Source organism: Mycteria americana, chromosome 6 (genome assembly GCF_035582795.1).
Source record: "Mycteria americana isolate JAX WOST 10 ecotype Jacksonville Zoo and Gardens chromosome 6, USCA_MyAme_1.0, whole genome shotgun sequence".
Lineage (NCBI taxonomy): Eukaryota > Metazoa > Chordata > Aves > Ciconiiformes > Ciconiidae > Mycteria > Mycteria americana.
Genome location: NC_134370.1, coordinates 1,012,790 through 1,025,111, shown reverse-complemented (window position 1 = coordinate 1,025,111; position 12,322 = coordinate 1,012,790). Strand labels below are relative to the sequence as shown.

Sequence of the window (12,322 nt, the reverse complement as noted above, 5' to 3'; positions counted from 1 at the left end):
TAAGGGTGACGATGCTGGGAGATACCCGTATCGTCCAGCCGGTGCCTCCGGTGGGGACACCTCCGGCAGCTGCGGCACAGCACCGCGTACCACCGAGCTGTGACCGTCCCAGCCGCCGGCAGTGCCCTGGCCCCAGCTGGACATAAACAAACGGCCAGATTCCTCTAGCTGAAGCCCATCGTTACAATAATATTTTGGCGTTCCTATCTATTTAGCTGCTCTGGTTTTCTTCCACTGAATAATTCAAAGAATTAACTTTTCATTTCAGCACTGTCTCCACTGGTGAGTACCTCTCGGCCACCCAGGTTTAGCAGCACCCCTTTCTCCCAGCGACCTCCCCGTTTGGCAGTCACGGACCACCTCCCTCTCTCTGAATGCTCCAACTGCATTAAAACTAACGTTCCCAGAAGCACGCGCTCTGCTCTGAAACGTTAGGGATTGCGCATGTAAAGAAAATCGTAATGAAACAAGACATGCCCAACTTGAAAAGTTACTTAATTTTACTTTTTCCATAGTGAAACAAAAAGAGAGGACAATGCAGGTAATGCAAACAAATAAGATCATTTTCATTGTAAATAACAAGATAAATAGCAGATAAATGGTTTGAGGAAAGAAAATGTTCTATAAAACAATATTTAACTAATAAAACAGCTAATAATAATCACATTTATTCTCCAGAAAACACGTGTAGGAAGGTGGTGTATATTTAGATGAGCATGAAGCTACAAGTATAGTAAAAAATTACACTCACTACAGTAAGACCATAAGATAGGGTACTAAATGCATAAGGAGGAAAGCAGTTTGCCAGTTTGTAACGTTACATATGTAGAGTCTGCTCTGAGCTTTTTAACTCATCAAAAATTTAAAGGAATCAGGTGTGCCCAGAATTGTGGCATAATAATTTTCGTTTGTCTTCATGGAGAAAGGAATCTTTGCATTACACTGGCTTGTTTAACCACCTTGGTCTGGAATAGGGAAGGCTGCTCACTGCAGCCTGTCGTAACCAGCTGGAAGAAGCCATTTATGTTTTGCTGTCCTCCTGTCTACCTGATGGGATGCTCTTTATGTTAATCTTGACTTAAGTCTCAAAATTATTATCCTATCTTACAGGCTTCTTTTTACGATTAATGACTAATGTTACGTGCTTAGCTGCAAATTTATTCTGCCAAAGAACTTTAAAAATTATCTGTTAGAAGTGTTTGATGTTTTAAGTATTTTCTGTACCTGTGTTAGCTTTTGCCTTTTAGAGAAAGTTTGATTTATTTTCTTTTTTCCTTTTCCCTCGTATCCTACAGACACGTGAGCAGCTCCAAGCAGAAATACACCGATCGCAGGCTCAGATAGAAGACCTGGAGAAGGCCCTTGCTGAGCAGGGGCAGGTAATGCATGCGGCCAAACACCAGCCCTTTCTCCAGCCTTCGTGCTGGAGAAAAGGAGGGGGCTCTAGAAATGTGCCTGTCCGTGTTACCATACAATGCCGCAGATGCTAGTGAGTGTGTATGTATGTGTAGAACAATCCTGATGCGACTTTTCGATAGCTGCTTCATTTCGTACAAAGCAGGCGTACTAGGGAAGCAATTACTGTCCCTGTCAGTGTGCGCTGTAGTGACCTACCCTGCACAACCCCCATCGCCACTGCACCCCTGATTTAGGAGACATTACTGTAACCTGCCGAGTACTGTCTCAATAAACCTGTCAATTACTTGAAAAGAAAGCACTTAATACATGTGGTCTAGCTGGTTTCGAGGAGAGTCAGGCACGCAAGGGCCTTTGCAAACCCCACTCTGCACATTTACGTGTGTTAATATCTCAACCGTCAGTCCCCCAAGCCCTGAGTCCCCATCAGTGCTTCCGTGCTGACTCCTGAAATCAACACCCATTAAAGCCCCATATATCTTTGCTGATCTCAGCCTTAATGCTCACTCGCCCCAGCGTAACGGAGAGAACAGCGGACGATGCCTGCGCGAAAGGATCTGTGATGTGCAGATGTCACAGTAAGGGAAAGCAAAAGTCAGCTGGTAAGGAGAGCCTGAATTCGGTACGTGTACAGCTGTGAAGTCAAAACGGGTGTGATCTATCTGTAGGACACTGAGGATTTCTCTGCACAGCCGCAGGTGAAGTGAACTCCCATGCTCATTGTCACTGCCTGAAGTCCCAAAGCGCAGGGTCTGCTTGGCATCCAGCTGACAGCCGTGCCCATTAGTCCTCCTCTATCTGTCCCTAGCTTGAAATTGCTCTCTGTTGCTTTATTATGCATCTCCTGAAAGTTAAATCAGCGAATAACAGGTCAGTTCCCTTATCAACTTGAAGACGTATATAAATACTGAGAAAGTATTACGGTAAGAGAGGGAACAATTGTGTTTGGCAAGAAGTTGGTCTACTTCAAAATCTCACAGACTACCAGTATTTTTGATACCTAGGAGAAACTTGGGAAGGTAAAATAAAGGAAGAGTATTTATTTTCTAATGAAATGTTTATTCAGTGATTGTGCAAGTAAGCTTTCCTTGCCAGCAGCTTCCTTGTAGCTCCACAAGATTGTACTTTCTTAAAAGGAGAAAAGCGGGTGTTAAATTAGAAAGTGGTTAAACATTTCAAGGGAAGGAGGAGGTGCATAGCACAGGCTGGGTATTTTCAGCAAAAACAAAGTGGTTCTCATCATGTGAAAAACTTTGCTGTGAATGCTTTCTTTCGATTCAGAGTAAACTTGTGTGTTAGGGCTATTTGAAGTGTCTAGTTCAGCTGTTTGTGCAGTTCACCATGCAGCCCGTTCATGCAATAGCTTGTCAAATCATCTCAGTCATTCTTTCAAAAAGGATTAATTTGAAATACAATTGAATAATCTGTGAAACTGCACTCTAGGAAATTTAGTCTAAATGATTAACGTGAAGCACATCACATTCAACCAAACATCTATTGAGCTCTGCCTTCTTCATCCCATCAGGCATTATTAAGATGTCTTATTTTTGCTTTGATGTGTTAAGGCTTACACTTGGTAATTTTAATTTCTGAATTCACTGCAAGGTGTCTGCTTTTGCATGACTGGCTCATTCAAGGCTGGCTCAGTAGTCTGTCACTTTGGTCTGACCTTGAGATTTCACTCTGCAAAGCCAGCCCCACTCGAGGTCTTGGCAGGTTTGGGTGCCACCGCAGCTGTCGGTGGGTGACATTCAGCCCCCGGCACAGACCGCGTTGTACTCCTGGCTGTTGCAGGCCATTTGGATCCCTTTGGACTGCAGAGCCGAGGTCCCAATATTTGCCACTCACGTGCGTCCTTGCCTAGCTAGTGTTAGAAAATTCTCCCTCGTCGTGTTCCCCAAACAGAAAAGCATTATGGTGTTGGGAGTTTCTGCTTCCCTGCCCGCAGAGCTGAGTGGCTCTGAACGCTCACAGTGCAGCCGGGCGGCCCCTCGGATGCAGGAGGATCCCGCGCCCCCTCCACACCACCGAAACTGGGGAGCATCCTGGCAGCGGGGCGGCAACCTAAGCCCAGCACCCCTGCTCCGCCGCGCAACACCCTCCTCCTCGTGGCTCGGTGAACTAGTCAGTGCTGGCGCTGAGGTGACACGGTCCGGAGATGTGCGTCGAGTAGCGTAACACAGGGAAAAGTTAAAAGGAAAATGCACCTTAAATGAGAAGAGTACGGAGTTTAAAACCACCTCGCACGCTGGCACCCAAAGGTGATAAAGGAACAGGCACGCCTCTAGCCTTGGGATAGCCTTGAGAATGAAATATTGCAGCCTGCAAACATCCAACCCCCAGCTGGAAATACAGGAAAAGTTCCCAGGCTGTTTCTAGCTTGTGTCCTACTTTTCCAGCCAAAAAAACCCAACACCAAAAAAAAAAACCCCAAACCCAGAAACATAAAATGTTTTTTGGGAACTTTAAAATAATGCTAAATCATTTGATCGTTACCTTTCCAGCTTAACCTCTTATTACTGTTAACCTTACTGATAAATAATGTTCTGGGGTTTGTGGCTTTTATATATCCATCAAACTAAGAAATTAGTTTCTTATCTTGAAACCAATGTTTTATTATTTAACTAGTGGTTTATTTTTCCTAGTGTTCAGTAATTTGTATTCACTATAATTGAAATTTAATAGTAACTGCATAGCTAGAAATATCCCTTTTAATGCAAACCAATCTTTTATCTGAAAGCGGTTTTTTAATCGTTGGAGTGTTTCTAGTCTATTTGTATACTACAGACTGTTAAAATAAGACAGAAAGGGTGAGCTTTCGTGTCATAGGAAATAATGGAATTACAATTTCATATGCAAATTATTCTGTCCCTCTTCTCTAGATGTGTGATTTAATGAAATACTTGCTACTGTGTTTGTGCTAAACGTTGCCAGCTTCACCTACAGTATCGGTCATTTCTTTTTCAAGGACATGAAGTGGATTGAGGAGAAGCAAGCATTGTACAGAAGAAATCAAGAACTGGTAGAAAAGGTGTTCAATATTTCTATTTGTATTATTCAAATAATATTTGTAGCTTAAGGAATGCAGAGGGTGCAATAGTTTAATCTGTATCACTCAGCTCTACTGGAAATAATTCACGTATACTAACAAGATCCTTATAAACCTGCCAGAAAAAGTGGTTTTCTGGCATTCCGAATTGCCCCATAAAGTGTCCCGGTGTGAGGTCGTGCGAGGACGTGGTTGTGGGGAAGAGCCCCGCGTTCCCCCGGCGCCGGTGCCGCAGTCCCCGCTCGCGCTGAGCCCAGGGGGTGGGCTCGGACCCCCGGCGCTGGCGCCTGCCCCGGCGCTTCCCCAGCGCGGTCAAAGCACGGCAGATCTTGAGGGACGCTGCAAATGGTGCTGACACGTGTTGCTTTATTTTGCAGATAAAACAAATGGAAGCCGAGGAAGCTCGCTTAAAACATGATGTCCAGGACGTTAAGGATCAAAACGAGCTCCTGGAGTTCAGGATCTTGGAGCTTGAAGTGAGCACGTGTTGCAGCCACGGTCCTGCCCGCCTGCCCTGGGCTGCGCGAGCCATGGCCGGGGGCACCGCGGCTTTGGGAGCTCGCCCACGTTTACTCTAAAGAGCTGCATTGCACTGAACGAGACCAACGGGTTTGGTACAAAGTGCTAATACAAGAGGAAAAAAACCCAGACAAACGCCCAGGGCTCAGTACCGGTATTCCTGATAGGTCGCTCTGGCAGTCTTGCTACTTAAGTAATTTTAAGATCCAGAAGATCGGCTCATGATGTAGATACACATTTTCCTGTACTCCATCTGTTCTGAAAATGCAGAGATAAAACCAGAACAGATCATACGTGGGAAAGAAAAAGAAAAAGGAACTTCTTTTTCATTGCCAAAAATCATTGCTGTGTTTCACCTCTTGCTAAGCCTGCAGAGAAGGAACCACATGGCCTAGACCGCTCTGTTTACTCCACTGAGCCTTCTGTTTTCTGTATCATCACCTGTATAAACAGAACCTGTAAGCTCTTGGAAACCGTTTTCCAAATTCTCCAAAGAGAGATTAACAAAGCAGCCACTTACAAGAAAAATTTAAATGCAATTTCTATTATACTAGGTATAAGTGTATAGTTTTGTTCAAATATATTATGTGGTCAAAAGAATAGGTGAGTGGTCACGACCCGTGCCCAATGAAGAAGCGTGGTGGGAAAGCACTAGCGCTGTTCATACGTATGTCTGCCCTGCTTCGCAGCGAGGTGGAGGTCTCCCTGTCAGCCCCGAGCACCCTCACAAAAGCACATGGTCTGGCCAGAGCCATGGCTCTCGCTCCTGGCTGGTGGTGTCAACAGCCATGGGGTGCGGGAGGAAGGGTTTCTGGGCACCCAAAACAAAGTCACTCTGCGATAGCATTGCTTTGCAACGTGTTCAGTTAGCGTGAGCCTTTTTCAAACCGTGTTTATCAAGTTCTTGGTGAAGCTGCCGTTTGTGACATACCCGAGTGGGTAACGAAGCAATTATTGTCGTTTCAGGAGAGAGAAAGACGATCGCCTGCCATCAACTTCCATCATGGTCCTTTTACAGAGGGGAAAAGCCCTCTCCAAGTCTACTGCGAGGCAGAAGGTGTAACAGTAAGGGATTCTCGTTTCGTACTCTCCTTTCCCTAAATAAAATCAGACGCTCCGTTCTGACTCCTGGTTTTCCATTTCTCTCTTGTTAGGACATAGTAGTAGCAGAGCTGATGAAAAAATTGGACATTTTAGGGGATAACGCCGTAAGTGTATGTTCCTTTAATAAATTGTGCATGCTTTGGTAAATATTCGTCTCATGTTAAGTTAGCAAAGCCTTCTTGGTTTGCTACTGCACAACCTGTCCTCCCTGTGGTCAAAGTACTCGGCTACGAGCTAAGCGTTTTCTGGCTTTTTAAGATTTTGTTAATAGCCTTCTGACCAGTGCCGCCTGGGATCTTGGTGTCACAATATTGCTTTTAAATTTTCAGTGATTTGGAAAATATTTTGAAACTTTGGTGGGTTTTTTTTCTGGTCACTGTTCACACATGGTTTGCTTATTTGCTTACTCTGCATTTGCTTTGCTTTTGCATTTTAGCAGCTGTGTATTTATTTTAATTTTGTCTAATAACCCATAAACCTTCGATAGTAACCAGGATATTAAACAAAAAGTTACAACAGCAGCATGAAAAGAAGAAACAAATAATAAGAAATTTGAAAGCGTTTCTCCTTTAGCAGATGGAAGCGATTAACTGTCCCTATAGTTATGTAGACAGAGGATATATATGCCCTGTATGTTTTTCCTGTGCTCTCCTCTACCAGCAGAGCCACGGAGCCCCCGGGGCTGAGAGCGGCAGAGGAGAGCAGAGGGTCTGGCCGAGCTCCCCCCTGGGAGAAGCCCGCTGCAGACATGGGGTCTGCGGGACGGCCCCCACCGTTCCCACGGCTCCTCACCTGAGCTGCCCCAGCTCTCCCTGTGCCTCTGGACAGCTTGGACAGCAGCAAAACCGCCCTCCCCAGGGCCACGGCGGCGGCCTGGGAGTGCCTCTTGCCCACCTCTCCAGCGAGACCGGTTGGGTCATCGGGCCTCCGCCGTCCCCAGCCTCTGGCATCTGCACGCTCTGCCCCATAAAATCAAGCCAGGAGTTAGTGGATGAGCTGAAACACGTTGAAGCAATGAATAATCTTCACCACTGCTGCAGTTCATGATATTCACGCTGGCAGAAGTATGAAGAATCCTAAAATCTTTTGTGTGCAAAGAATAGAAAAAAATACATATAAGCTTAATCGCCAATGAGCTAAGACTGGCCCTACTAATGCGTAGAAAGATAATACCCATTAATCTGTTAATGCCCCTGCTAATGTCGTCTTCGGAGGCAATATGAACGTCAGGCTGGTCCCGTGCAGAGTGTTTTGGGACAGCCTCCCAAACAGGCAACCTGGAGACACACAGGAACAGAAAAAGCTTTTCTCACGTTTTCTATTCTCTTTCTTTTCCTCGTGGCTTCTTTACTTATACTAATGATCTCTAGTCTGTAATGTTATTTCCTCCTTTTTTTTTTCCTGTTACATACAAGTTAATTCCAGATGCGACGCAAGGGGGAGTTCGCAGTTCTCCCCTCAGCTAGCTTTAAGATAACTGTAGACTGTTGTCATCACTTGTTTTTTTCTTGTTTTCACGTGTTTAACATCGAGAGTCAGCCACCGACGGCAGACTCTGCCCCGTGGGCGCGTGTTGTCGTGTCTGGCTGTTAGGGAGGCCGGGAAAGCGAGCCCGCGTCCCGCCTGTGCGCAAGGGATTCTGTCCTTTTCTGCGCATTTTCTGTAAAGCGCCCCGGCAGCTTCCCGCTGCTTCCCGCTGAGCTGCCAGGAGTTAAACACTGCTCGGAGCGAGGGGAACCCCGGAGAGAGCCCCTCGAGGGGCAGAGCAGAAGCGGAGGGCGGAGGGTGCAGCGCGTCCCCTGCCGCCCACGGGCTCGCTGGGGACGGGCACGGAGAAAGCGGGGCTGAGGGACAGGGATGCCCTCCTCTTCCCCGCAGACAGGGGAGTCAGGGCAGGGGATAACTCACACGACAGGGAAGAACACCGTTAATATTCTGCGTGCGTGGTTTCATTTTTAATGTAACGTAACTTGTTTTAAAAAAACATTACTTACATTTATGGAAGAAACCATTTTCAGGGGTCCTCAGGACAGGTCTCCTCCCATCCCTGCCGGATAGCGCTTTCACTGCCCCAGCCTTGTGCATTAAATTAGAGCTCCCCGTAGTCACCCTTCTTACCAGCTTCCACGATAACACACGGAGACCGGCCCGTCCTCCTGCACCTGACAGCAGTGGGTCGGACTCAGCTGCCGGCGTCTGAGCAAATACGGGTCCCAAGCTAGAAGGATTCACTTCTGCTACTGTAGATGCAGCCAGAGTAAGACCGAGGTTTGGGATGAAATGCAAAACATAGTTTCAGTATTTTCATTAAAAAAAAAGAAAAAACAAACAAACAACAAAACCCCGAAAAACATTAATTGAAAAACTAACATCTTAACAAGCGTTTTCCAAAATCGTGACTTTTGGCCGTGCAGAATAAGGATTGTGTCTTAACCCACTGTGCGTACGATGGAACACAGCGGACTGCCGATTGCGTGCCTTGTCTTAATGGCACATGGCGCTAAGCTTGGTCTTGTCTTGTGTAACTGTGTGTTTATTCCCTGTTGGGGAGAATAGATCCAGTGTCAACGTCTTTTTTTGGTAAGTGTGGGAATTTTAGAAGAATTAACTGTATGTATGATAACAATTCAGCATGAATACTTACAATCGTTTTTACAACAATGTTGCATTACAATACTAATTTTCTTTGCCTTAGTTTATTGTTCCTCAAACATATTTAATTGCATATTTATTTAACACAGCAGTAGCCCACGTAGTGGATTAATAACGAGACACTGGGATTTCTTGTAATTCTATTCTGCTTTTGGTGCAGAATCTGACCAACGAAGAGCAAGTAGTTGTCATACAAGCAAGGACAGTTCTCACGTTGGCTGAAAAGGTAATAACCACAGCATCACTCACCAGTAAACGCGCGTCGTGAAAGCATCTGACCCTCTCGGAATAGCTCACTTGAAGACACTGGCGATGTAAATGATAGTTTCATCACAAAATGCCCCGGTTCTTTATGTGGAATTACACTTACACTAGTTTTTGTCAAAATAAAGGTAACATTCAGGCAATGCAGACAGACATTGCTTATTTTAAAATGCTACTTAACTAGCAAAATTATGTTAAAAGGTAGATGGCTAGGCCTAGAAATAATCCTTTTTTCCATCACCAGTGTATATCAAAGAAAAGATGTAATAATAAAGATAGTTTTTCCTCTTTTATGTAGTGAATTTAAATAAGTCCTTGCAGCGTGTGCTGACACACCCTGAAGCCCAGCGAAAGCTGAACGCGCAGGCGTGCAGCCTCTGCTCTTTAGGCTTAAGCCCCTGACCTCTCTTCTTTGTGCACAGTGGCTACAGCAGATAGAAGTGACGGAGTCTGCGCTGCAGCAGAAGATGCTGGATCTTGAGAATGAAAAGGTACCGCGAGATGAGGGGAGCGGGCCGGCGGGAGGGGCAGCAGGAAAGCAGTCGCGCTAGGGCCGCGGGCGTCGCACTGACTGCTCTTCCTTGTGGCCCCAGGAGCTGTTCAGCAAGCAAAAGGGCTACCTGGATGATGAGCTCGACTTCAGGAAACAGTCCTTGGACCAAGCCCACAAGGTGAGGAAAACCAGTCTTGACTGCGTTATGCCGTCTTGATTAACTTACTTTGAGTAACGTGTAGTCTGTTCTCTGTGGAAAAACTCTCTGCTCATGGGGTGACCCGGGGACTAAATGGGCTGAATTTTAAACAAACCACCTGTACCCTGGGCTGACAGTGAGTTCCTTACGAACCAAGTTCCTTGTGTTTGCATGGTCCTTGCAGGATTAGGACCTAAATACTGATTTATTAAACACAGATTGTCGTTTAGCAGAGGTTTTGGTAAATGACTGATAAGAAAATGATGTTTTCAGTAATTTCTCTTTTCCTTCCAAAACAGAGATTTTGATCTAGGCATTTCCTTAGATCTTAGATTACAGCCTCTGTAACCAAAACAGCTGGAGGTATTATTGAAATGAGACTACTTTTAGGTCAGGTTCATCATTAGCTCATTTCAACCATCTCTTCAGTCATCAGCTGTCTTGTTTCCTTCAGTTAGAGAAAAGTTCTATATATACTCATGAAAGACATAAATGCATAGATTTTCATATCGATTTTTCTCATTCTTTCAGTTCTGTTTAAATCTTGAGCACAGTTACACTTTCTGAGAAGCAACGAGTATTTATGCCTCTTTTTCTGGATACCTATTATCTATTGGTATCTCAAACCATTTGGGGGAGGTTTTACTCAGTACACTTTCTGTTTCTGTAAGGCTGATCTTTAAGACTGATTTTGCCAAATGCTGAGCTGTATCTGGAACCAATGCCTATGCACAGTGGAAACCCTGGAAAGTACACAAGCCCTCTTACCTGCGGTCTCAGCCCTAACACCAGATTGTCTCCTGCAGCCTTGAGCTGTTCTGAGAAGCACTTCGGTGCCGCCGAAGGCTGACCCTGTAGGATTCATCTTCAAAGATAAGCCCTGAGAGAGGGGATCCTCTGGGTCTTGGACGAGTTCTGAAACAGATCCATAAATCCGAGTGTGCGGAAACTCGCAACAGCAGCAGAGAGGGAAAAATCGTACGGCATTGCTTGAAACTCCTGGGAACATCACGACGTCTGCGGGAGAGCTCAGGCGCGGAGCCGCGGCTCAGTTAGGGTGTTACTCAGCACCCCTGCGGCTCACGGCCAGCCGCTTGCTCTCCATCCGTGAGATGGAACTCCAGTTCCAGGATCCCGAATTTACCAAAGGGTCCGACAACAACTGCCTCCTCCTTGGCTCTGCCGCTTGTGGAGGAGGAACGAGTGTAACGAGTGTGTTGCAGCCCGTGCAGAAGTAGCTGAGGGTTATTTGCATTTTCCTGTATTCTTTCAATGCATCACACGAATGTCCCCAGGCAAAGTGATGGACTTTACTCCCTGGCACAAATGCAGCCTGAAAGCAGCAAGAAAGCTTTGTTCTGCCCCAAAATTCGAGTGGCAAAAGCTCTTTTGATTTCTATAATTTGTTTCGCTCCCATGTTTCCTTTGTGCCCCTTGAGATGAGGAGCCACTAATCTTCCCCCGCTAACTGCAGCCAACAAGATTACCAGCTGTAACCACTAAGCTTTTTGCACGGTTTTCACTCCCTTTGGTGGCTGGCGGGGGATTTTGCTCCGAGAAGCACTTGGCTCACACAGAGACTCCTGACGCTGACGCTGCTCTGGAGACCGTGAGTTTGCCCACACTCCTCTTTCTTCACAAGTCGATACAATCAGAGAGGGATAACGGTTGTATAAGCGAGGTTTGGGGCCCAACAGAAATCCGTGTTTCAGATAACAGCATTTTGCTGAGACCGTTACGGTTAGCAAGGATGTTGGCATTATTTTTAAAAGTGAAAGCAGAATCTTCTTCTGAGATCTGATCTGAGCTTCCCTACAGAGATACCATGGTTGCTGTCTTTCAGTTATCACCAGTATCTGTAACTCCTGCCATGATGTTATTATTCTTGTAAATGCTTGTATTCTTCTGTCCTGACTCTGCTAAGACATAGTAAGAAAACACCACCAGCAGCCTCAGGGGGAAAAACTTGTCGATTGAACGGAGCTGAATTATCACAACAGACATCTATGGCATTTTCCAACAGCCTGTCTAGAGGTTCAAGCCGCACTATGGCAGCAGTCCCATTCCCCTGAAGCCACGGGGAGCTCTGCAAGGTTCAAACCACACGATTGCAGTCCTGTTCCCCTGAAGCCACGGGGAGCTCTGCAAGGTTCAAACCACACGATTGCAGTCCTGTTCCCCTGAAGCCACGGGGAGCTCTGCAAGGTTCAAACCACACGATTGCAGTCCTGTTCCCCTGAAGCCATGGGGAGCTCTGCAAGGTTCAAACCACACGATTGCAGTCCTGTTCCCCTGAAGCCACGGGGAGCTCTGCAAGACACCAGCAGCTTTGGAGAGGGCGTGCAAAGGTGCCCTCTTTTACTGCTCTGTCTCTTGCTCTGTATCAAACTTGCTGAAAAAGATTTTGTCTTGGTTTTGGCCTGCGTGAAAGAATAGCATTCATCTTGGACTTTGAAGCAGAAGACATTATCTGGCAAGGTCACCTGCCCTAGGAGAGTACCAGGCTCGGTGATCCTGGGGAAACGTTGCCAGTCCGTTTCCTACACACTTCTATATCTCAAGAAATCTGGAGGGTCCATCCGTCTGTGTGCAAGAGACATTTTCTGATACAGTGAAGTAAAGGCTC

At 46.0% G+C, this 12,322-nt stretch overlaps 1 protein-coding gene across 25 annotated transcripts in view; it reads left to right on the top strand.

The window, feature by feature from the left end:
- Positions 1-12,322, top strand: part of JAKMIP3 (Janus kinase and microtubule interacting protein 3) — a 76,519-nt gene that overhangs the window by 60,985 nt on the left and 3,212 nt on the right. For 18 of the 25 annotated variants that reach the window (XM_075504276.1, XM_075504274.1, XM_075504295.1 and 15 more), the window contains 8 exons: positions 1,296-1,379; positions 4,385-4,447; positions 4,843-4,941; positions 5,951-6,049; positions 6,139-6,198; positions 8,901-8,966; positions 9,427-9,495; positions 9,598-9,675. In XM_075504276.1, the coding sequence (XP_075360391.1) occupies positions 1,296-1,379; positions 4,385-4,447; positions 4,843-4,941; positions 5,951-6,049; positions 6,139-6,198; positions 8,901-8,966; positions 9,427-9,495; positions 9,598-9,675 (618 nt within the window). The remainder of the gene's footprint in view (positions 1-1,295; positions 1,380-4,384; positions 4,448-4,842; positions 4,942-5,950; positions 6,050-6,138; positions 6,199-8,900; positions 8,967-9,426; positions 9,496-9,597; positions 9,676-12,322) is intronic. The other 7 variants (XM_075504296.1, XM_075504297.1, XM_075504299.1 and 4 more) reach the window with 1 other exon arrangement.